This window comes from Sander vitreus, chromosome 8 (genome assembly GCF_031162955.1).
Source record: "Sander vitreus isolate 19-12246 chromosome 8, sanVit1, whole genome shotgun sequence".
NCBI classification, from domain to species: Eukaryota; Metazoa; Chordata; class Actinopteri; order Perciformes; family Percidae; genus Sander; species Sander vitreus.
Genome location: NC_135862.1, coordinates 2,636,684 through 2,662,873, shown reverse-complemented (window position 1 = coordinate 2,662,873; position 26,190 = coordinate 2,636,684). Strand labels below are relative to the sequence as shown.

The 26,190-nt window shown below is 42.1% G+C and overlaps 2 protein-coding genes across 3 annotated transcripts; one reads left to right on the top strand and one right to left on the bottom strand.

Annotated features, from left to right (window-relative positions):
• Window positions 1-2,084: 2,084 nt before the first annotated feature.
• On the bottom strand, window positions 2,085-14,137 carry LOC144521775 (uncharacterized). Its single transcript, XM_078256377.1, has 4 exons — window positions 13,480-14,137; window positions 11,989-12,276; window positions 8,713-9,237; window positions 2,085-5,992 (listed from the first exon to the last, which is right to left on the bottom strand). Exons 1-4 carry the CDS (start codon window positions 13,670-13,672, stop codon window positions 4,542-4,544), a joined length of 2,457 nt encoding a protein of 818 aa, XP_078112503.1. The 5' UTR covers window positions 13,673-14,137; the 3' UTR covers window positions 2,085-4,541.
• A 220-nt stretch (window positions 14,138-14,357) lies between these two features.
• On the top strand, window positions 14,358-20,642 carry LOC144521780 (uncharacterized). Of its 2 annotated transcripts, XM_078256387.1 has the most exons (3): window positions 15,009-15,080; window positions 16,706-17,064; window positions 17,667-20,642. In XM_078256387.1, the coding sequence occupies exons 2-3, from the start codon at window positions 17,058-17,060 to the stop codon at window positions 18,767-18,769; spliced, it is 1,110 nt and encodes a 369-aa protein (XP_078112513.1). In that variant the 5' UTR covers window positions 15,009-15,080; window positions 16,706-17,057; the 3' UTR covers window positions 18,770-20,642. The 2 variants fall into 2 exon arrangements, with proteins under 2 accessions (XP_078112512.1, XP_078112513.1); XM_078256386.1 differs by lacking the exon at window positions 16,706-17,064 and having other exon boundaries at window positions 14,358-15,080.
• Window positions 20,643-26,190: the final 5,548 nt, after the last annotated feature.

Here is a 26,190-nt window from a genome sequence, read left to right as displayed (position 1 = left end):
ATCAGAAAATATGGGACGTAGAAATAAGCGCTGAAAATGTGTAAAAGAAAAATTAAAACGTTTGAAAAAGCAAAAACAAACTGTGGAAAAAAAGGCGTCAAAAAAAAAAGTGGGTTTTTTTCAAGGTTGAAGGGAAGACAACACAAGGGTTAACCCCCTCAGGCATAGTAACATATGTTTATCTGAAAGTAAATACAATATTTTAAGGTACATTTTCTCTGAAATGTTTCTAAACATGTATTTCTTTATGACTGCATGCACAAGTAACATTTGTAATAACCTACCTTAAACCTTACACTAGACCTACATTTAAAACTTAAAATAATCATACTCTGCTGTAAAGACAAGAGAGAACTAAATATTTAATAGACCAGCACATTGGGTAAATTGTCAGAATATGTGACCCCATTGTAACTGCTTAATAAAGGAGTTAAACTTCAAAATATTGTTTGGGGTAGTTATGTCATCCCTTCACACTAATCTGGACACGTTTTCTTATTTATAGTCATCACAGAGCCAGTACCTTTTATTATAAGTACAGTAGCAGCCGTCAGAATATGTGACCCCACTGTAACTGCTTATTTAAGGAGTCAAAACTTTAAAATATTATTTTCTGGAGCTTTAAATATTTACAATAAACCCAAATTAAGCACTTTACAATTGACTCATTAATTAAGCAGTTATAGTGGGGTCACATATTCTGACGGCAGCAACTTGTCAGATATGGTGACCTCTGTCACCATACCTGTGTCGGTATCTGCTCCGATACTGCCTAAAACGCTGGTATCGGTATCGGGAAGTACTGGAGTTTATGCACCGATCCAATACCACGTAATAAAGCCCTAAAGAATTTTCCGTTATAACTGACTGCCAAACTGGATAAAAAAAGAAAGTTCTGTGGCATTCATTATTTGTGTTTGTTCATGTTTCACAAAGAGTTTAACCTGAGCCAGACCGACAACAAAGATAGAAATAATATCACATCTATACAGAGATAGTAGTATACAGCTGTTATACATCATATCATCCATACAGAGATAGTAGTATACAGCTGTTATACATCATATCATCCATACAGGGATAGTAGTATACAGCTGTTATACATCATATCATCCATACAGGGATAGTAGTATACAGCTGTTATACATCATATCATCTATACAGGGATAGTAGTATACAGCTGTTATACATCATATCATCCATACAGAGATAGTAGTATACAGCTGTTATACATCATATCATCCATACAGGGATAGTAGTATACAGCTGTTATACATCATATCATCTATACAGGGATAGTAGTATACAGCTGTTATACATCATATCATCCATACAGAGATAGTAGTATACAGCTGTTATACATCATATCATCCATACAGGGATAGTAGTATACAGCTGTTATACATCATATCATCTATACAGGGATAGTAGTATACAGCTGTTATACATCATATCATCCATACAGAGATAGTAGTATACAGCTGTCATACATCATATCATCCATACAGAGATAGTAGTATACAGCTGTCATACATCATATCATCCATACAGGGATAGTAGTATACAGCTGTCATACATCATATCATCTATACAGGGATAGTAGTATACAGCTGTTATACATATATCATCCATACAGAGATAGTAGTATACAGCTGTTATACATCATATCATCTATACAGGGATAGTAGTATACAGCTGTTATACATCATATCATCCATACAGAGATAGTAGTTGTTAAAACATAATAAAATATATGACACACTGGTATTGGATCAGTACTCGGCATCGGCCAGGTATCGGAATCAGTATCGGGAAGCAAAAAATAGTATCGGACCATCTCTAATAGTAGCTAATGGTAAGTGTAACGTGTTATTAGTGTTTACTAGCGTGACATGCAGCAATGTTTCTGTTGCCTCTAACGTCTGTTTTGGAGCATCAGAGAGCAGCGTAGACATTTAAGTGGCACCGTAATGAGGCACTGAAACCGTAATTTAACATGCGCCGTTAACGTGAACAGAAAATTGCGTTGCCTGTATCTTTTCACGGCAAACGTGAGTGGAAAGCAGTCGCACAACAGCTGAAGATAGATAGATAAATAGATACTTTATTGATCCCCAAGGGGAAATTCAAGGTCCCAGTAGCTTAGAGACATCACACACAACATACATCACAAACAGGATGATAAAATAACAAATCCACATGAATAATATGGACAATAAAAGATACTAAATAAAAAATCCACATGAATGTACTATAAAGGATGTATGAGCATGAGACGCTGAAATATTGTGTAGCGTACGAACGTAGTGTTTAAACTTTACGGAGACAACCTACGAGAATATTGGCGTCTTTTGAAATAAGATTTTTGATATCTTTAGATAACAGTTTTGTAAGTTTTGATTTGTTTTTATATATATATAAAAAAAAAACTAAAATATTGAACAGCTGGTTGCCAAAGGGGGCAACCACAGGCCACGAAACGGTTGCCAATTGACTCAATCTGATTGCCAAGGGCAACTGTTACTGTCGAGCCTTGATAGGGGACATTTAATACTTTAAGACAATTTAAAACATGTTTAATTAATTAGTTAGTTTAATTAATAAATACATACCAAAATGCACAGTGTGAGACACACAGTCCTTTATTTACGATGCTATCTTGCGCTGCATCGTTAGTAAAGACAAGTTAAACCAACTCTGAGCTTCCTGAACAACAGCTGTCAATCAAGGTAGACTACTGAGCTCCCTGAGGGTGAGATCTGCTTGAACGTGACCAATCATGAGAGGGCCAGGGCCTCCCTTGGTTTCCGTCCCCAAAATGTCAAAAGTCTGTTTCATTCGGGCGAGCAGAAATCAACTTGGAGAGCCGAGTTTACCTGCGAGGGCGTGTATCCCCTCCAGCGCTCGCAGACCAGACACTCTGGGCCAGATGAACGTACATTTTGCAAACGTAGCGTTATCAGCGCCAATGCTTACCCACAGAAAGTGGAGTGCGGACTGCCATATTCCCACTGCTGACGCTATGACTGTTTGAAATGATCCTGATGCCAATATTTGTAACGTAGCGAGGAGTTTAACAGCTGCTGGAACGGAACGTGAACGCTGAGTCGGAGATATGACGTCATCTTTGATTTCTTCCATTAACTGTAATATTGCATGGCTGCTTAATCTGTAACGCTTAATGATTTCGTGTTCACTCAACTGAAAAAGTCTGATCCTTGTGGCAAAACTCTTTTCAGCACGTCTCCTTGGTCTATGGCTTCGTCTTGCTCGGATTACTGCTGCCATTTCACCAGGAGGCGTATGCGAGGAAACCCGCTTCCAGGTTTACACCTGCTTTTAAGAGGCGGAGAATTTTCACCGCAAAGTAGAGGCGCGCTTTCACGGGCGGTTTTTGTACATATCGCGGAATACATAATCAGGTGCACTTTATGCTTCCCCTCCCATCTCTTTATGGGAAACTCCCACTGTCCCCTTGACCCTCCCATGAATGCATATTAGGCAGTACAGCTGGCTCTCTGTGGCGCGTGGTGGCAGCTATGTCTGCGTGCTAATTAGTTTTATAAACGAAGATGCCATTCTTTCCCTTTTCCTGTGTTTTGTTTCAAGCTCTCAGCTGCCTGTACAACTCTCTATTGTTAAATTAGTGCACGAAGACTACTATCTGCCTGTGAGAAATGATACAATTTGACTCGTGAGCAAGTTTTATCATGCTTGAGAGATATGATATAATCCTGACGCTCTACACAGTGGCTGGAAAACAAAATAGAGGAAAATTAAACAGAATTACATTGATTGCGTAGCTGTAGTTTGGCTGAAAAAGCTCATCTATGAGTCTGTATCAGCCTGAAGTCGGACAGTTTTTAGCTGATCAGGGTTGAACCAAGTCCTGCCCTCAGAACGTTAATCCTGCTGCAAAAGAAATTGGCTCAGCAAGTATCTCTGCAGCTTCATTTATTTCTACTGCTCTCAATAACACACGTGATTTTTCACACAATAGAGCTGTGTGAATCTTGAACTACGAACTGAGCAACTTAATGTTTCCCCGTGTGGATTATCATGTGTCTTATCAAATCGCTACTGATACTGAATACTGTTTGAGCAGGTTAAACGTTTTTTCTTCTGAATGAAGTCTCATGAGAGTTGTTAAAGTCTTTTTCAGAAATAATATTTTACTACCAACTGAGCAATAACAGTTCCCTTATTTGATTGCTCCTCGGTCCTTCGTTGAACTGGAAGTTGTTCTGGCTCTCCTTCGTGAAGGCCGTCTCAAAGCTCTTATTCCTGCCTCGAGGAGCTAGGATGGAGGAGGGACCTCTGAGGAACTATGAGCGAGGATACACCAAGATGGAGGAGGGACCTCTGAGGAGCTATGAGCGAGGATACACGAGAGCCGTGCAGCTGAAAGCCGACGCTTATTCCGCCCAGCTGACGATGTTATGTGATGCTTCAGAGGAAAGGATGTCTCCTCCGTCTCTCCCATGTTTCCTCGGTGGGACGGACTAAGCCGGGAGGAAAGGGGATGAAAACAGGGATGCAATTCAAGGGAACTCAGATTCAGCACTTGTGTGGACGACCAAGTGTCGTTTCAGATGTTGCTTTCGTGCAAATTTTCTATCACAAACTGAACAACTAAATGGTTTTTCCCCCCTGTGGACAGCCAAGTGTTCTCTCAGAGTTTGCTTTTGTGTAAATCTTTTACTACAAACTGAGCAACTAAATGGTTTTTCCACTGTGTGAACAGTCAAATGTTGTCTCAGAGTTTGCTGTAGTGCAAATCTTTTACCACAAGCTGAACAACTAAATGGTTTTTCCCCTGTGTGGACAGTCAAGTGTCGTCTTAGATGCGTTTTCTGTGTAAATCTTTTACTACAAACTGAACAACTAAACGGTTTTTCCCCTGTGTGGATTCTCATGTGTTTAACCAAATAGCTACGCTGACCAAAAATCGCTTTACAAACCGAGCAGGTTAAACTTTTTCCTTCTGAATGAAGTTTCATGTGGTTCGTTAAGGTCTTCTTAAGAGAGAATCTTTTATCACAAACTGAACAACTTAATGGTTTCTTCTTTGTGTGGACAGCCAAGTGTCGTTTCACATCTGACCTTCGTTTAAATCTTTTATCACAAACTGAACAACTAAAAGATTTTTCCCCTGTGTGGACAACCAGGTGTCGTTTCAGATTGCTAGGGTCTGCAAATGTTTTACTACAAACTGAACAACTTAATGGTTTTTCCCCTGTGTGGATTCTCATGTGTACAACCAAATTGCTAGGCTTAAAGAAACTTGCGTTACAAACTGAGCAGGTGGAACATTTTTCTTCTGAATGAAGTTTCATGTGACTCGTTAACGTCTTCTTCAGAGGAAATCTTTTACCACAAACTGAGCAACTAAATGGTTTCCCTATTGTTTGGACTCCAGAGTGTTTCTGCAGACGTTTCTTGCGGCCAAAGCTTCCAGCACATTCAGAGGAGATAACTGATGTGTTTCCAGTATTACATTCCACATCACTTACAGGTTCTTCTTCGTTGTTTTGCAGAGAGTTTAAACCTGACTGAGGGTCCCTAGTCTCCTCCAAATCACCGCTGACATCAGTCTCAGATTCAGAGGAGTCTGAAGTCTTGTCATGAGTAGCTGGTTGTAAAGGACTATCTGGATCTGAGTTCCTGGCTGGTTCTGGTCCTCCACAGTCCTCTCCATCAGCTTCTGTTCTCTCTGCCTCTCTGTTCTCCTCAGTTTGGCTTTCATGAAGCTGTGAGGACTGAGCTTTCTCTTCATCATCTTCTTCACTCTTCACAGGGACAGAAGTGAACAGGAACTTGATATCAGCCTCCTCCAGCCCTTGCAGCTGCTCTCCCTCCTGACTGGTCCAGAGTTCCTCCTGTTCCTCTTTAATGTGTGGGGGGGGCTCTGGGTCCTCGTGGTCCAGACTAGAGCTCCACTCCTGCTGCTCAGGGGGAACCTCTGCTTTAACCACCAACAGCTGCTGGACGTCTGAGGAGAATAAGGAAATACATGCACACAAAGAAAACTGTTAGAAAACCATAATTTCATGTAGAAAAGATCTCTTTACAGGGCTCCAAACTACGACCAAATCGTCGTGTGTACAAATAATTAAAGTTATCTTGTTATTGTAGTAGTTTTTGTAATCTAAACTGTGTTTTTCTCTTCTCTCCTTTATCAGTTCCCTGAACGCCCGTTACAGAGCGGTCAGACAGCGACACTCAGTGGCTGCTTGGTGGAACTGCAGCAGCCAGGGAGAGGGTTTCTCTTCCTGCTTCTAAACAGATTAACACCCAAACTAACGGCATTAAATACATATTTCAGCCTACAGATATATGTATTGTTCAGAAGCAGCAAACACACCAAGACTATTGATTAAAGTGCGAGAGATTTTCTTTCTGCTTCTACTTGATGGCATTTAATTTAAACGCGTTTAACATCAGCATTAAGGATGTACATCTACCTCGATTCATTCCACAAGGACATTTGGACTCTTTTATAAATTACTACTTTAACTGACGGATATCTTTTTTGTTACTTTGCATGCAATGATTTTTATGAAAAAACAAATAAGCAGAGGTGGAAGAAGTGTTCCGCTTATTTTCAGGAGAAAAAACAGTGTTATTCACGGTAATAAAAGGGAGTACCACTGATATGAATCTGTATATCAGCTGTACTCAAATACAAGTATACAGTTTTTAAAAAGGTTACCTCCCCTTTCTCTGCTTTGCCGGCCCAGAGAATTTGGCCCGCCCATGAGAAAGAGAGAGACATCAAAGAATTTCTATTAAGTGAAGAAGTTCCACTCTCTCTATACTTCCGGCTTCTGAACTGGTTGCAGTTCCACTCTGGTTCCACTAGGGGGCGCTCAAGGGCGAATGAATGGGACTCCTTGGAGCTATACCCCTCAAAATCCACTTACGGCCAGAGATACTGCTTGGCGGCAAGCTCTGAGTCGCTTCCTTTGTTCTCTCGAAGCATCGAAAACACAGCTGACAGGTTAGACTCTCCCTGTTAATACAACACAGCTGACAGGTTAGACTATCTGTTAATACAACACAGCTGACAGGTTAGACTCTCTGTTAATACAACACAGCTGACAGGTTAGACTCTCCCTGTTAATACAACACAGCTGACAGGTTAGACTCTCTGTTAATACAACACAGCTGACAGGTTAGACTCTCCCTGTTAATACAACACAGCTGACAGGTTAGACTCTCCCTGTTAATACAACACAGCTGACAGGTTAGTCTCTCCCTGTTAATACAACACAGCTGACAGGTTAGACTCTCTGTTAATACAACACAGCTGACAGGTTAGACTCTCCCTGTTAATACAACACGGCTGACAGGTTAGACTCTCCCTGTTAATACAACACAGCTGACAGGTTAGTCTCTCCCTGTTAATACAACACAGCTGACAGGTTAGACTCTCCCTGTTAATACAGCACAGCTGACAGGTTAGACTCTCCCTGTTAATACAGCACAGCTGACAGGTTAGACTCTCTCTGTTAATACACGTGCTAGAAAGAGGTTTGCTAATGTTTTAAAGACCACCCAATATTCACTCTGACATGCTGGTTCTGCTTTGGATGTCGTCAAGCGGGATCTCTGGTCGTAATCAGTCCTTCACTGACCAATCAGCATTCATTAGCAGAATGCTAGCGTGTTATGGGCAACAACGACTCAACCTGTAAGAATTCAAACTCGTTCATTCAACTTTCAACCTATAATCGATCTTGAACTTGCAAAAACTACAATCAAATCAGAGATTTCTCAACGGCAATCAGGCGAAAGAGACAAATGTAGCCGTCTGGCTCCATAGAGTCCCATTCATTTAGCACTCGCCTGCGATCACCGCCAGTGGAACGCTGCTGGAACTGCAACCAAATTTGGTTCAATGGGGCTAAATAGGAGAGTGAAAAGGCTTTCCGTAGACGGGCTTTGGAGACATCATGGCTTGCAAACAAGCGAAGCATGGCAGTTGGTCAAGGCCACACCCACAGAACATGGGACGGATCACAGAGGATTATCTTTACCTGTTTAAGTACGCACTGGTCAAAGAGACTGAAGAAGTGATTATTTCTTTAACAAATAACCAATAACTTAAATACAAATACGATGATACAGAAAGGTTCCCTAACCATGCAGTCATTCCAAAGCTGATTACATTCTCTAAAACAGCCTGATAAAAATAAGAACATTCAAGACTGCAGCGGCCATTGCTCCATATTAGATCAGATTATATCCTCTGTGGGTTCTCACATGCTGTATTAAACCTGAAGCATGACAGAATCTTTTCCTGCAGGTCTTGCAAATGTACGGCTTCTCAACTGTGTGGGTTCTTCTCACGTGGACCAACAAGCCACTATTATGTATATATGTGGGTTGTCATGTGGATTTTGAAGTTATCTTTACGTCCAAAGTCTTTTCCACATGTTTTGCATGAATAAGGCTTCACACCTGTGTGGATTCTCATATGCTTTATTAATGCTGAACCGTCATAGAATCTTTTCCCGCAAGTCTTGCAAATGTACTGCTTCTCACCTGTGTGGGTTCTCATGTGAACGTTGAAAACATCATTACGTCTGAAATTTTTTCCACGTGTTTTGCAAGAATAAGGCTTCTCACCTGTGTGGATTCTCATGTGTCTCTGAAATTCTCAATTACACTTTAAGTTTTTCCCACATGTGTCACACAAAGACTTTATACCTGTTTGAGTATCAGCGTGAATCTCTGACATGTTAGTGTTGTCTACGTTGTTACTGTGACTTCTGCTCTTTAGCCGTCTCTTCTTTGGTTCTGGCTCTGCATTTCTAGTTGATCCTGAGTCTCCATGCTTGCCTCCTTTCTGATCTTGGCTCTCAGCTTCATGAAAGTTGTGAGAGAGGAGCTGGTGGTCACTGTTTGCTTCTGATACCACAGAGGTTATAACTGGCATGTTGTCTAAAGACTCTTTCTCTGCTGCACTTAGAGTGTCATCATCCGGATTGAAGTTCAGAGTCTGACCTTCACTGTGGTCACTTTCCTCATAAGTAGGAGTCAACATAAAGGTATCAGTCTCCTGCTTCAGTACAAGCTGCTCTCCCTCCTGACTGGTGCACAGTTCCTCCTGTTCCTCTTTAATCTTTGGAGGCTCTGGGTCCTCCTGGTCCAGACTGGAGTTCATCTCCTGAATACAGAGCTGCTGGTCAGAAAGAACCTCCTCCTCCTTACATACATGTTGCTGTGGGAGCTCTGGATGGACAGACAACAAAAGAAATAGGATACCACTGTTATTGGAGAAAAGACCAGGACACTTGTTCTTTTTCTTGAGAACATAGACTATAAAAATAATGAATGGCGCTTCAGGGGGCTAAAAAGTGAAGCCAATGCTGAAGTTCATTGAAGCTGCATTCTATCTAATTTTCAGCAGGGGGCGACTCCACTGGCTCCAAAAATAAGTCTGATCTATAAGAGTATAAGTGAAAATGACCCTATTTCTCATTTAATTTACAACCTTTTCATAATGAGTGTATGGTCTCAATCTCTAGTTTCAAGTCTTCTTCAATACAGCAACATGATTCATCCTATTTATTTAGAAATAGACGATAAAGCAGATGATTTAGGGCCTTGAAACACAGCCACCTGTCAATCAGGACAGAGGCTTAGGCTGCGTTTAGACTAGACCTCACAATGCAGCTTAATTTCACAGAGAAAGAAAAAGGACATGCTGTGCTTCGTTGTTTGGCAAACAGTCAGCTGCCACACAAACTCCTCGGCAGTTCAGTGCTTGCGTTTATTTTTTACCCTCATAGTGTTTCAAAACTTTCTTGTGGCAGCAATAGATGCAGTGATGTTTCCTGTTCTCACACTGCCTCAAAATGGACTGACAAGTCTGCTCTCCGCTAACATGATAGGCCACCGCAGCGTGACGCGGGGTAGCGTTTCTCTAAAAGGTGAGTCGGCCTCAACTTTCCACCAAAGCCCACCGTGTTTTTTTCTTTCCGTCTTACCCCACTGCGGCCCCCGCCGCACCATCATTTCAAATTATTGGAAAGACCTGTGTTTTGGCTGCACCGTCTGACGGTGGGCACAGGAAATGTGAATGCACGCTTATCAATGCTAACCAAGGCACTGTGTACATTGAAATAGACCTGACCTCGTTTTTGGGTGCTGTACGTGTTTTCAACTTCCGAAAAAGTATGTCTAGTTCAGATTTCGGTGGCACATTGCCAACCAAACTAGCTAGCGCTAGCATTAGCTGGTAATGTTAATTTAAGGGAAAGTTTGCAGATTTTCTATGTACTTTTGTACATGCTGATGAACAGCAGTTCCCGGAAGTCCGCGTTTACCCACAGACAAACAAACCAGAGGCATTTAGAAGATTCTCACCTGTGTGAGTTCTCAATTGGACCAACAAGCCACTATTTTGGCTGTAGGGCTGAAACGATTCCTTGAATAATGCGATTACAAAAAATCCGCGAAGCAAAACTCTTTGCCTGGAAGCTTCGTTAAATCAGTGTAATTAAGGTTGTACGCCTCACTGTGTTTCCGCACGGAGGATAGTTACTAGCGCACACAACAGGTTGACGCTTCTGTGGACACAAGACCGTTTATATGCTGTCTATGCACGAGACTGACGGCCCAGATTACAAATGAAGGAAGACGGAAACAGCGAAGGTCTGAGAGAAGAGACAGGCGAAAGAAAACGACAAAGTTTGGGATCATTTTAAGCTGCAAACATGCTGCTACATCATCTCAGTAGAAAACATCCAGTCTACTCATCTATTCCACGGAGAGAACCTGACACCAGGTAGCTAACTAACGTCTGCTGCTCTCGTCCACCGCCCTGTTTTACACAACTAGCCTACAGCATGCTACTCTGCTAATAGCGATGTTTTACACAACTAGCCTACAGCATGCTACTCTGCTAACAGCCATGTTATACACAACTAGCCTACAGCATGCTACTCTGCTAATAGCCATGTTATACACAACTAGCCTACAGCATGCTACTCTGCTAATAGCCATGTTATACACAACTAGCCTACAGCATGCTACTCTGCTAACAGCCATGTTTTACACAACTAGCCTACAGCATGCTACTCTGCTAACAGCCATGTTTTACACAACTAGCCTACAGCATGCTACTCTGCTAATAGCGATGTTTTACACAACTAGCCTACAGCATGCTACTCTGCTAACAGCCATGTTTTACACAACTAGCCTACAGCATGCTACTCTGCTAACAGCCATGTTTTACACAACTAGCCTACAGCATGCTACTCTGCTAATAGCGATGTTATACACAACTAGCCTACAGCATGCTACTCTGCTAATAGTGCTGTTTTACACAGCTAGCCTACAGCATGCTACTCTGCTAACAGCCATGTTTTACACAACTAGCCTACAGCATGCTACTCTGCTAATAGTGCTGTTTTACACAGCTAGCCTACAGCATGCTACTCTGCTAATAGTGCTGTTTTACACAGCTAGCCTACAGCATGCTACTCTGCTAACAGCCATGTTTTACCAACAAGCTAAAACGAGAGCTGTCGGTTTGTAGTCTGACTGTTTATTAGTTTGCTACTAATCTTTGGAAACTTAGCTGCTGCCGGAGACAAACCGGCTCCCCCCCCCAGCAGCAGAGCCAGAGGCAAGAAGGGGAAGGAGGTGAACATTTGGGCCACCAAAAATGTACTTGGAATTTGGCAATAAAAAATGTTGCTTTTTTCAAGTATTTTGTATATATACAAAAGACAGGTTTCCTTTTTTTTTTAGTAAACAGCAATAATAAATATTTACTATTGCTGTTTACTAAGTGTTTCTTACTAAGTATTTCCTATTTGATTACTCGATTAATCGATTACTAAAATAAAACCTATTTGGCTGAAATCTTTTCGACATCTTTTGTAAGAATAACCCTTCTCACCTGTGTGGACTATCAGGTGTCTCTGCAATGCTGATTTATACTTTAAGTCTTTCCCATTATGAAAGACTTTTTACCTGTTGGATTATCAGCGTGAATCTCTGACATGTTAGTGTTGTCTACGTTGTTCCTGTGACTTCTGCTCTTTAGCCGTCTCTTCTTTGGTTCTGGCTCTGCATTTCTAGTTGATCCTGAGTCTCCATGCTTGCCTCCTTTCTGATCTTGGCTCTCAGCGTCATGAGAGTTGTGAGAGAGGAGCTGGTGGTCACTGTTTGCTTCTGATACCACAGAGGTTATAACTGGCATGTTGAGCTCCTGGTCAGAGTGAACCTCCTCCTCCTTACAGACATGTTGCTGTGGGAGCTCTGGAGGGACAGACAACAAAAGAAATAGGATACCACTGTTATTGGAGAAAAGACCAGGACACTTGCTCTCTTTTTCCTGAGACCATAGACTGTTTTTATAGAAGTCTATCAGAAAATGACCCTACTTCTCACTTAATTTATTACTCAGTAGACATTATCATAATGACTTTATGGTCTCAATCGCTAGTTTGGTCCCATTCATTTTATATAAAATGAAAGATTAAGCAGAAGACGTATCAGGACCTGTCAAACAGGACAGAGGCTTTAATTATTGTAAAAAATCTAAAATGTTAATCTGATGTGTTAAACAGATTCGTCCCACACAGTACAGGGATAAACTGAATAGTCCAGGTGATATTTTCACTTTTCATAAAGCACTGAATTGGTACCTTGTACAGTTTGGAGCCCTGAACATTTTCAGAAATGGAGCCATCGCAAAACTGCTTTGTGACGGCCATTTATCTTTCCACCGTAACCAAATTATGTATTTTGCATCACATCTCCTGAACCAAACATGAAAACACACAATAGGTTTTGTCTACCCCGATGTTTTTACAGTCAACAATTAGTTGGACTTAAGACCTATAACTGAATAGATATGTATTTATTAAATATAAGGACCAGTTGTTGATGTGTTATAACTTGGGCTCTCCAGTTTGGGAACCACTGTCATCAGGGTTAATGAACAAAAGGATAACGTGTTTAAAACTCTTCAACACTGGTTCACAACCCTTTTGGTCTGAGGTCCCCCCACAGTCCTGTCAGATGAGCTCACATATCCCTTCATCAATTCCCAAAGTATGCACTGAGGATGCTGTTGACAATAAAGTGCTATCTATCTATCTATCTATTCCAATTGTGTAATTATTCATTATATAAAAGTGGATATTGTTATTTCTTCATACTTGTTTAATTGTAAATGTTTAGGTTGGTTTGGTTAGTAATCCTACTACTATATCTACCTAAATAGGGCTGGTTCAGTTACTGGCTGTAGTGCTCCTAGTAAAACAAAGTTAGTCTGGAGCCCTCAACTGGCTTTTGGCTGACGTGTCTGTACCTCAGTTTTACGTAGACTACTTACTTTGTAATTTGAGAACATGGTTTGATTAACCAGAATGACAGAAGCCCTGAAAGTTGACCCATATCGGTCTGATGTCAGTATAACCAGAGTGTGAACAGAGAGAAGAAGTAAAGGTAACCAACCTGCTCTGTGTAACCGAAGCTGAGGGTTGAAAACAGCGTCCAGAAGTTTCTGTTGTCGCTCGTTCTCCTCTTTTGAACGACAAAGTTCCTCCTCGTACTCTGCTATCGTTCTTTCAAACAGCCCAAATATCTCTTCAGCAGCCGCAGTTAGTCGCTGCTCCACCAACGCTCTCAGCATTTGGACTTTAGTCATTTTCACACAATGACAGAAACTTTTCCTCCGAACAAACTCCGTCAAAAACACCGTTTGCTCTCCTTCAACTTGTGTTGCTACCCAGCTAGCATGCTAAGCTAGCGTCAATAGCTTTGTAGCTACCGGGAGATGAGTCAGAGGTAAAACATTCAGGAAGAAGGTGAGCAGCACAACGTCCATTCAGACAGGTTCATCCGGACACACAGAGGCTCTGATGGACCAGTACTGTTGGAGCTCACACGCACTTTCACAGCACAACAAACCGACTCCGCTGTTTCTTCTCACGTTAGACACCATATGGCTCAAATAATAACATCCGGTTCTGCTGCAACTTGGTGGTCCCTTCAAAATAAAAGTTCTTAAGCTTGACCTACAACCAACGTGACCTAATTTTAGCAACAGCCAACGGTTAAAATATAATGTATGGTAAAATCAAACCAAACAATAACATATACATTACATACAAGTTATTTTTAAATATAGATTCATGTAGCAGAACATAATGTACGGGATTCAAGGATTAAACTAACATGAAAATACTGCCTCCATGTTAAGGTATTAGTGATAATAATCCAATAATATACTAAACTGTAAGAAATAACATTCAAAGGCGACATTCTGCTGCAGAAGCATCATAAATTGGATAAAAGTGTCGCAACTTTTGTTTTGACGAAGTGCTACCGGAAGCACTTTTACTTACCGTGGCTAACTTGAGCAGTGCGGAGTCTGGTTGAAGAAGTTTGTTCCCACATCCTTGTTGTGTCCTTGTTGCCAGCGTGAGTCCTGCTCTTTCAGCCACGTAGCTCATCAGTTACAACCGGGGTGAACCACCAGAACCCGGATGTTTGGATAGACTTGTTCAAGTGGACGTTTTAACCTCAGCTTCATCTCCGTTAGCCAAGAATGCTAACTGAAGTTAGCGTAGCATGCTAGCTAGAAATAGACGGAGACTGATCTCAGCTACACAGAGTAGGTTGGATAGAGACCAAACTGTATGTTTCATGGACCCACAGTGTCCAGATAAACCTGTCTGAATGGACTCTGTGCTGTTCCCTTTATTTAAAAAACATTTACATTATCTTCTGGTGTCCTACGAAGCTTGTTAGCTAGTAGACGGACCCGAACGTAACTTAGTAACCCAGCGCACATATCAGAGGGAGCGAACAGGTTTTAACGGAGTCTGTCTGAAGGAAACGTTTCTGTGATTTAGTAGAAATGTCTAAAGTCCAAATGCTGAGAGCTTTTGTGAACCAGCGACTAACTGCGGCTGCTGAAGAGATATTTGGGCTGTTTGAAAGAACGATAGCAGAGTACGAGGAGGTACTTTGTCGTTCAAAAGAGGAGAACGAGCGACAACAGAAACTTCTGGACGCTGTTTTAAACCCTGAAGTCCGGTTACACAGAGCAGGTTGGTACAGCTTCATTGTTATTATACATTTAATCTGCTGGGAAACCAGTGGAGGAGGAAGTATTCACAACTAGGCATGGGTGTCAGTTTGGTTTGAAATGTGCTGGGGACAGGGGGCAGGTCATGTTTTGAAAGACGCTGTCATGTAGCTTACTAATGAATAAAAACGTGGTTTAATGTACGTAAACAATGATCAATGATTACCAAATTTTTCTCTCATATTGCTCCTCATAACCACTGAAAACTGTCAAAAAAATCGAACCAAAAGTCCAATTATTATGGACGTTATCTGACATTAAGCGTCTCTGCTTCACATTTTCAGCCGGGCAGCGGAGCGGCTGTGGGTTGACTCCCCACGGTTCTCATGGGCTTTATAAGTCATAACGTGAAAACACTTATATAGTTTAATATACCTAAACAACGATCAATCATCACCACATTTCTGGTTCGATTTTTTTTGACAGTTTTTAGTGGTTATGAGGAGCAATATGAGAGAGAAATTTGGTAATCATTGATCATTGTTTAGGTACAAGCTTTTTCCTCGCCATAGGCGCCAATGAAGACAACGCTAATGTGAGATAACTTCTATAATCGTTGGATTTCGGTTTAGTTCTTTTGACAGGCTGAAGTGTTCATTACAAGATATGGCCATGAGGAATCTGGTCATGGGATCATTGATCGTTGTTTAGGTACATTAAACCACGTTAAGCTTTTTTCCACGTTAAGCAGAATGTCCCGACAGGCAGCGTAGTGAACAGAGAAGCGTGCAGCCAGCGCAGCAGCAGAGCGGCTGTGTCTGCTCTGGGGGGATAGAGATTGTTGTGGATTTTTTGGCATCTGTCGCGCAAAAATTCTGTGTTATGGACTTTTTTTTTTTAACTAAATTGAGCTCAGGGTTTTCAAAAAAAAGTGGTAGGTACAAAATGACTCATGACGAAATCTGGTAGGTACATACCCGCCGAAATCCATATTGCGATATACATTGCAGCCTCTTGCACAGCACAATATATACATTATAATAGAACCATGTCAGAACAGGTTACATAGACCCTAAGTGAAGCCAAGTTTTGGGATCATTGTTTTTTTTACAGCCATGACATACGTGACTAAACCTCTGCCTTCTCATCTTACGTCACACTCCTCTGTTATGGTGTGGTGGCCATTTCAGGAGATTTACTCACTAACGTGGAAACACAACAAGCATGGAAACTAAATGCACACTTCCTGCATTACTGCATTACTTCAAATACTAAGTTACTCCTCTAGTAAACTAGTATTACTTATAACTAGTAGTATTTATATATATATATATATGTATGTGTATATATATGTGTATGTATGTGGATAGATAGATAGATGGATAGAAAGAATCAAACTTCCTCTCACATATCACGGCAATAAGGCTGCACAAATTAAACCAGGTTACATCCTTTACTGTCAAACTGGGAAAACAATGAATATAATGGGATTAAGTAGGCTAGTCTAAATGTAACTGTTGTGTGCATGTGATAAATCTCTTCAGATTTTGTATTTGTTATAGGCTAGGCCTACTTATTAGCTACAGGGCCCTACAGCGTAATGTAATACAAGGTTAACCAGAGCTTTTCACATCTTGATTTTTACAGGCCAGAGTAGCTGGAGAGATTAGCTGGAGCCTAAAAGTGAAAAGGAAAGCTAAAAGTGGGGATATTGCCAAATGTTTTTTGCAAAGAAAATTCAGAGAAGTGCACAGGATGAAGAGGAGGAGGGAAATGAAGAAGGAGAAGGCAGTAAACTGGAGAGACCATGAGGGTCAGAGCAGGAGAAGGCCACAGAAGGAGATGCAGGAATAAGTGAAGGAGAAGAGGAAAAGGACAAATTGACTGTGAGGGATGAAGAGGAGGCTGCAGATTCAGAGAGAGGGACAGAGGCAGGGAGGAGACAAGATGAAGATGACAGGGAGGAAGATGAAGAGGCCTGCAGTTACCCCTGGACCACATGCTATGTTTGTATTCTTCTTCCATATAAATTGCATTACAGTAGCATAACATGTCATGTCACTCAGTAAAATGACATGTTTGTTGGCTAATTATATTCTGTTGTATAGGGTATGTAAAGATGTAAATACAGTATATAAATAGAGTAATGTTTTACAGTTTCTTTTGTTTGATCATAATTACTGATAAAATAAGACGTATTCTGTTTTCTATTCTATTTGTCTTACTTTATCAGTAATTATGATCAAACAAAAGGTCAAACAAATGATAGAATTAACAAGTTTTTTTCTCTATTTGCCACACAAGCCATTTAAATATGGGGGTTTCCGTGTACCGTCTTCCAATGCCACCCTGCCAAGACCTTTCGCCACCCCTTTGCCACCCCATGTAAACTTTTCTATCAACTAATAGCTAGTGGTTATTATTTAAGTTATTTAAGCAGTTATTTTGCTAAGCATTTAAACAGTGTGCTACGTGTGATGTTGTGTTACTCATTTGCAAAATTGAGCATTAAAACCTGCAGTCTGAACGTAGCCTTAGTGAGAAAACAAGCCGGGCGGTAAATTACAGTTTTTTAATACTTGTGCATGTATTTAATTCTTCTCCTCAGATGTCCAGCAGCTGTTGGTGGTTAAAGCAGAGGTTCCCCCTGAGCAGCAGGAGTGGAGCTCCAGTCTGGACCAGGAGGACACAGAGCCCCTCCCATACATTAAAGAGGAACAGGAGGAACTCTGGACCAGTCAGGAGGGAGAGCAGCTTCAAGGGCTGGAGGAGGCTGATATCAAGTTCCTGTTCACTTCTGTCCCTGTGAAGAGTGAAGAAGATGAAGAGAAAGCTCAGTCCTCACAGCTTCATGAAAGCCAAACTGAGGAGAACAGAGAGGCAGAGAGAACAGAAGCTGATGGAGAGAACTGTGGAGGACCAGAACCAGCCAGGAACTCAGATCCAGATAGTCCTTTACAACCAGCTACTCATGACAAGACTTCATACTCATCTGAATCTGAGACTGATGACAGTGGTGACTGGGAGGAGACTAGGGACCCTCAGTCAGGTTTAAACCCTCTGAAAAACAATGAAGTAGCTGTAAGTGATGTGGAATGTAATACTGGAAACACATCAGTTATCTCCTCTGAATGTGCTGGAGGCTTTGGCCGCAAGAAACATCTGCAGAAACACTCAGGAGTCCAAACAGGAGGGAAAACATATTGTTGCTCAGTTTGTGGTAAAAGATACCTTCGGAAGAAGACCTTAATGACTCACATGAGACTTCATTCAGAAGAAAAATGTTCCACCTGCTCAGTTTGTAAAGCAAGTTTCTGTAAGACTGACGATTTGGTTAAACACATGAGAATCCACACAGGTGAAAAACCATTTAGTTGTTCAGTTTGTGGTAAAAGATTTGCACTAAAGGAAACTCTGAAACGACACTTGACTGTCCACACAGGGGAGAAACCATTTAGTTGTTCAGTTTGTAGTAAAAGTTTTTCACTAAAGGAAACTCTGAAACGACACACAACTGTCCACACAGGGGAGAAACCATTTAGTTGTTCAGTTTGTAGTAAAAGTTTTGCAGACCGTTGTACTCTAAAACGACACCTTGTTGTCCACACGGGGGAGAAATCGTTTAGTTGTTCAGTTTGTGATAGAAGATTCTCTCGGCTCAGTCAGGTCAAAAGACACAAGTGTGTTGGTGAGAGCAGCAGAAAGAAATGAAGCTGAGACGATTTCTTTTCCAGCAGGATTGAGGTTCTGAAAGGCAAAACTTGATTCAACACTAAAACTGTCAGACTTAAGGCTAATACAGACTTTAAAATTAACTTTTTCAACCAAAAGCTACATAATCATTGTACATTTTTTTCATGGTATTCACTAGGCTGTCACGATAACAAATTTTGCTGGACAATAAACTATAATATTGTCGTTCTGAGACCATTTTCATCTAATATAATGATAATGGCATAGTAATGCAGGCACACCTTTTTCAAAGATCAATACACTTTTATTTCTAAAGAATATGTAACACTGGAACTGGAAGACATTTTAAATATCCACAATAAATGAACAAAACAACCAAAAACAATAAATAAAATGGACTCTCAGTCTCTGTTAACAAAGCATGCACTGGAATAAAAACCAAACACAATCAAAAACAAGAAATTTAAATGGAAATTTCCGGCCGCGATAATTTCCATTTAAAAATTATCAAGCTCATTTTTATTTATCATGCGATTAATTGATTTATTGCATATTGCGACAGGCCTAGTATTCACTTAGTTTGTTGATTTCTGCCCACTTTACTTTTATTTTCATATGTATACATTTATTAAACATTGCTTATGTGGTGGAAATCTTGAACAGAGAGACTTATAAGATAGTTTCGAGACAAAGTTTCCTTTGGTCTGGTTTTATTACATACATGCAAGTACGGAGCAGAAGTGGTTACCAGCTTGGCAACCAGGAATCAGTCTTGGTTGCAGAAATTGACAATACGGTTGCCATGTTTTAAACTGTCTATATTTGGAGCAATTCATTTCTTATGTAACTAAACCACACATTTTAATAATGAAACAATGAGAGAATGGCTTGCAATATAATTTCCCATCCCTCTCAAATAGGGGTGCAACGGATCACAAAACTCACGGTTTTGAGTCACGGATCATATCAATAATGTTACCTGCTGTGTAACGTGTTATTAGTGTTTACCAGCGTGACATGCAGCGATGCCTCTGTTGCCTTTAACTTCTGTTTCGGAGCATCACAGAGCAGCACAGACATTCAAGTGGCACCGAAATCCGCGTTGCTATTCCATCTGGTAAATACCAGGCACCGGTGCCTTAATAGCATTTTAATGCGTGCCGAAATGTTGTGTTGCGCACGAACGTAGTGTTAAAACTTTACAGGGAGAACCAAATAAAATATAGACTTCTTTTGAAATAAGATTTTCCAGTTTTGTAAGTTGGCCTACTATTCTCTTTCTTTCTCTTTTCCCCTGTAACATTACTTGTGTAAAGCGTCCGTGGGTTTCATGAAATGCATGACCCCGAAGCTCAACGCCAGGCCAATACAAAACGACAAATAAACTGGACGGGTCCCAGTGACCCGAAGGACAACACAAGGGTTAAGAAAGTTGGCGTGTATGTTTACGCGAAGTCATGATGCCATGTGATACCCGGTTTAGCTCACGAGACATCCAAAGTAGGCCAAGTTACCGTACGCAACACTGGAAATGCAACGATGCATCTGTAACTTATTCTCTAATTGTGAATGATTGATTTTCTGTCGGAGCAAAACATTCCTCGTGACTATATGACCTCCCGGTAACGCAAACTCAGTAATCAACAGTGGGTAACACAGCACCGTAAAGAAAAGGCCTTTACGACAGCAGGTGTTGTTCCACGACCAGGATGGAATTTGCATTGTTCCTCTTCAGTCTGGAGTTCCAAATTGGCTGAACCCTCAGCACCGTGGAGTAGACTTTACCAGGGAGGCTGAGAAGTGTGATACTCCTGTAATTGGCACCGTGGAGTAGACTTTACCAGGGAGGCTGAGAAGTGTGATACTCCTGTAATTGGCACCGTGGAGTAGACTTTACCAGGGAGGCTGAGAGTGTGATACTCTGTAATTGGCACCGTGGAGTAGACTTTACCAGGGAGGCTGAGAAGTGTGATACTCCTGTAATTGGCACACACTCACTGGTCCATCTTTTCGAACAAGAGAACCACCACCCCGGTCTGCCACTCCTTCAGCACTGCCCCAGACTTCCACGCAATGTTGAAGAGGCATGTCATCCACGACAGCCCCTCCACACTCAAAAGCTTTCAGCATTTCTGGAACCACCACCCCAGCCTGCCATCAAATTTACAAAAAGAAACCCATTCGAATACTAATTTTATAATTTGATTAGTATTGATTTTTTTGTTGTTTTACAAATAAAATGATATTTGACTTTTGGAATTCCTTCCAACAGCCCTAACCCGTCTGCACTTCACCGTTGTTCACCAAAGTGTTGAGCACCTTTTCTCTTTCTGAAAGATTTCTCCCAGATTACATTAGAACCGCAGCTTCAGATTAATGGGCTTCTCTTGGATTCTCCATTTCCAAAAGTAGCTGAAGTACAATACTTTTTAAGAAAAAGTGAGAGAAAAATCCCTGATTTTAGAATATGCTAAACAACTACAACACAAACAAATCCTGTCAACGACATAAAACAGACTAGACCGATTACCAATTAAACGTTGCATTCATATAATTTGCTTCAGCTGTTGCTGAACAACATGACTGTAGTTATTTATTAAAATAATGTCGTCATATGGCCACAGGCTGCAGTTTGTTATCAACTCCATTAGAGGGCGACCTTAGACTTCACTTGTTCTCTACAGACTAGTAGCACTGCTTCAACTACTGAAACACAACTCAAACCTTAAACCTCCTGTTGTCCTCGGGGTCAAATCGGACCCGTTATCAAAATGTCTATATTTATATATATAAATATGGGTTTCTTTTCCAACCAAATTACAGAGAAAATAACATGGATGGTTCCAGGTTCGCAAGTACAGTTAATGATCACTACTTTCATTGAATTTTTAGTTGTTTTATTCAATTTTATAGCATTTGAAAAAAAATGAAACGGTTTCTAAACAGTACTCTGACTCAACTTTGACGTATACGAGTCTTTGATTATCCAACAACGTACATTTCTCTAATATTAGTCAAAATAATTCATCATTTCTAATTCATCAACGTTTTTGACTCAAAAATTAGGTATTATTTAAAAATCCAACGAGGTTTATTGACTATGAATTCCGAAAAATAAGTGTAACACTAGTGGTAATAAGTTGGTGTCTGTGGCGTGTTTACGGTACTGGTGGTAGTGGAAAAAAGTAAATAGGTGTCCAAAAAAAGTGTCAAAAAAAGATTTTTGATGCAAGAGGCATCTGGTAAGGATGCCCCCTGGGCGCCTCCCTAGGGAGGTGTTCCAGGCACGTCCAGCTGGGAGGAGGCCTCGGGGAAGACCCAGGACTAGGTGGAGGGACGTCCAGCTGGGAGGAGGCCCCGGGGAAGACCCAGGACTAGGTGGAGGGACGTCCAGCTGGGAGGAGGCCCCGGGGGAGACCCAGGACTAGGTGGAGGGACGTCCAGCTGGGAGGAGGCCCCAGGGGGAAGACCCAGGACTAGGTGGAGGGACGTCCAGCTGGGGAGGAGGCCCCTGGGAAGACCCAGGACTAGGTGGAGGGACGTCCAGCTGGGAGGAGGCCTCGGGAAGACCCAGGACTAGGTGGAGGGCGTCCAGCTGGGAGGAGGCCTCGGGGAAGACCCAGGACTAGGTGGAGGGACGTCCAGCTGGGAGGAGGCCTCGGGGGAGACCCAGGACTAGGTGGAGGGACGTCCAGCTGGGAGGAGGCCTCGGGGAAGACCCAGGACTAGGTGGAGGGACGTGCAGCTGGGAGGAGGTCTCGGGGGAGACCCAGGACTAGGTGGAGGGACGTCCAGCTGGGAGGAGGCCCCGGGGGAGACCCAGGACTAGGTGGAGGGACGTCCAGCTGGGAGGAGGCCTCGGGGAAGACCCAGGACTAGGTGGAGGGACGTGCAGCTGGGAGGAGGCCCCGGGGAAGACCCAGGACTAGGTGGAGGGACGTCCAGCTGGGAGGAGGCCTCGGGGGAGACCCAGGACTAGGTGGAGGGATTATATCTCCAACCTGGCCTGGGAACGCTTCGGGATCCCCCAGTCGGAGCTGGTTAATGTGGCTCGGGAAAGGGAAGTTTGGGGTCCCCTGCTGGAGCTGCTGCCCCCGCGACCCGACCCCGGATAAGCGGATGAAGATGGATGGATGGATGGACAACAAGTGCATGGTCGGCGGGGGAAGAAGGTTAGATAACACTCCATTATCTGACACTACCAACTCTCTCACATGTGATGGGGTGTTGGAGCTCGTCTGAGAACAGCTGATGGTGTTTTTAATCACATGATTTGGTTTCATTAGAAACACCATCAGCTTTTTTTTAAGCTGTTTGTCAATCAAACAATAACTTTATTATACAAATGTATGATGTATGACATTTTGATTTTGTTTATTTAAAAAGATAATGAAAAGGAAAAAAACCTTTGTCTTATTCATAAACTGCTCTTCAGCAATTTGTGCCACTATGCAACACTTATGTACTATATGTTTAATGATCAGACAATTAAGGAGCATGCACATGTCTTGAAGGCAGGTAATTAATTAGATAATATCAATCAGTGTGGTAAATCTGGGAGTTATTTTTGATCAGGATATCCTTTTAACGAACACATCTTCGTTCATCTTTCACCTGTGTAACTGGGTAATCATGGCCAAAATTAGGCACATTCTGTCTCAAAACGATGCAGAAAAACTAGTCCATGCATTTGTTACTTTGAGGCTAAACTACTGAGATTCCTTATTACCAGGTTGCTTAAACAAGTCCCTCTAAGACTAGTTCAGTGTTTCTCAACAGGGGTGGTACAGCCCCCCAGGGGGGCGTTCAGAGGATGACATATTTAAGAATTAGCTTAAAACTCTCTTCTTTGATAAAGGTTATAGTTAGGGCTGGCTCAGGTTTGCCTTGGACCAGCTCTTAGTTAGGGCTGGCTCAGGTTTGCCTTGGACCAGCTCTTAGTTAGGGCTGGCTCAGGTTTGCCTTGGACCAGCTCTTAGTTAGGGCTGGCTCAGGTTTGCCTTGGACCAGCTCTTAGTTAGGGCTGGCTCAGGTTTGCCTTGGACCAGCTCTTAGTTAGGGCTGGCTCAGGTTTGCCTTAGACCAGCTCTTAGTTAGGGCTGGCTCAGGTTTGCCTTGGACCAGCTCTTAGTTAGGGCTGGCTCAGGTTTGCCTTGGACCAGCTCTTAGTTAGGGCTGGCTCAGGTTTGCCTTGGACCAGCTCTTAGTTAGGGCTGGCTCAGGTTTGCCTTGGACCAGCTCTTAGTTAGGGGGCTTTCACACCTGAAAGTCCGAACCAAGGTTCATGTTTTTGCATTTGATCCGTTAAGAGTTGCTTTCACACTGCAGTTATGCAAGCGCGCTAAAGATCTATACGTGACAAAACTACGTCCTGTCGTCATCACATACGTGAGCTGCGTCTCCCGATACTTATAATGGATTGGTTTGACGGGCTTCTCCGTCCTCCGTGTCGGAGTTTTTCCAACTGACTGCTGCTCTCCCCTACATACTGCGATGTCGAGAAGCAAGACACAGGAACTTTCTTTCTGCAGCATTTATTCAGAGACAAACGGAAACCTACACTGTACATTTGCTACCACTTAACAAGTAAACTGCTGATGTATTCTCAGCTCTGACAGCCGACAGCTGTCTGCTCTGAGCACATTCAGCGTCACTCACTCTCTCAGGTTCAGGTTAAGCACCGAGCTATTCCTTGAAGGAGCTTCCCCGGTCTTATAACACGATGATAGCCTGCCAGAGCTTCCTGTATTTGATCCAAAAGTCCGAACCATCCAAAAAATGCTTTCACACTATAAACGAACCAGACCATGGTTCAATTTGATCCGGACCGAGACTACCTCTTTTGGTTGGACCAAATTTAGGCCATTTGGTCCAGACTATGGTCCGGGGGATGTTTCACACCTGTAATTTTGGTTCAGATCAAACTGAAGGTCCGAACCAAACAAGGTAGGTGTATGTATGTCCCAGTAATGCTTGTTACTAACTTAGCTCCTGGGAACTTTTTCCCCGGAGTCCTTATGTTTTCTCGTCTCGCAGGTTTCCCTGGATTGTGGTGGCACCTAAATTGTGTTTGCAGCTGCTGCCGTGGTCCTGCTCAACGCCCTGCTATGCCCTGCACCGCTGCTTCTCTAGTCATAGTTATGTTATCTTTATTGTTACTATAATCGCCACCGTTCATCATTTCAACTGCTATAACTATTATGTATTATATTTGTATATCTGTACATATGTATATCCAACCTGCAGCGGCAGATGGCCGCCCACATAGAACCTGGGTCTGCCTGAGGTTTCTGCCTGGTTAAAGGAAGTTTTTTTCCTTGCCGCCGTCACACCAAATGCTTGCTTTTGGGGGGAATTGTTGGGTCTTTGTAAATTACAGACTGTGGTCTAGACATACTCAATCTCTAAAGTGTCCTGAGATAACTTCTGTTATGATTTGACACTATGAATAAAATTGAATTGAATTAAAAATATGTTGTAGTACGTAGAAAATGCAAAGAAAAACATTTACAGGAAAACAGTCAGAATCTGATGAAACAACAATGTATGTACATTATGAGTAAATATAAATGTATTATGTTGAATGAAAGTGAATCTGTCTGTAGTATATCAAATGTTTTTTTCTACTCAGTGACTGACAGGAGAGATGACCAACGGGGCAGTGTTTTTACCACCATCATTAAGGCAGGGACTGAAGAATGGGTAGAGTTTCTCAGTGAAGGAGCAGCCATTAAAGGAGTAGATAAGAGCTGCAGCATCAACGTCATAAAAAGAGACCAGACCCTCCTCATAATCCACAAACACCCCCACCTTCTGGGGCCGAGACTTCAGAGAGAGAAGGACATCAGGACCAGCACGAGCGTAGTACTCCTTTTGATTCCTGATCTATTCGTCTATTGCATTAAATAAAGAACTTGTACCTATTAGACTTTATTGTGTTCTTTCAATCATGTAATCTGTTCAGCAACAGACTGTAGTTATGTATTAAGATGATGTCCTCACAGGCTGCAGTTTGTTATCATCTCCACTAGAGGGGGACCTCAGACTTCACTTATTCTCTACAGACTAGTAGCACTGCTTTAGTGTTCACATCAGCTGCTCAAGCACAACTCAAACCTTAAATAACACTCCATTATTTGACACTACCAACTATCTCACATGATGGGGTGTTGGAGGCTCGATGGTGTTTTAAGCCCCCAACGTCTCCTTCCAGGCAGCGCTGCGACTGTTGCCTTCAAGGCACCTAACCCTAACCTTAAGTCCCCCCGTGCCCCTCGCAGCGCCCATCCCGGGCGTTGTGTTTTAACCCTAACCTAACCATAACCATTGCCTAATCGACTTCAAGGCAGCGCTGCGACCGTTGACTTCAACGCACCTAACCCTAACCCCCCCTAACCCTAACCCTAACCATACACATAACCCTAACCCTAACCATACAC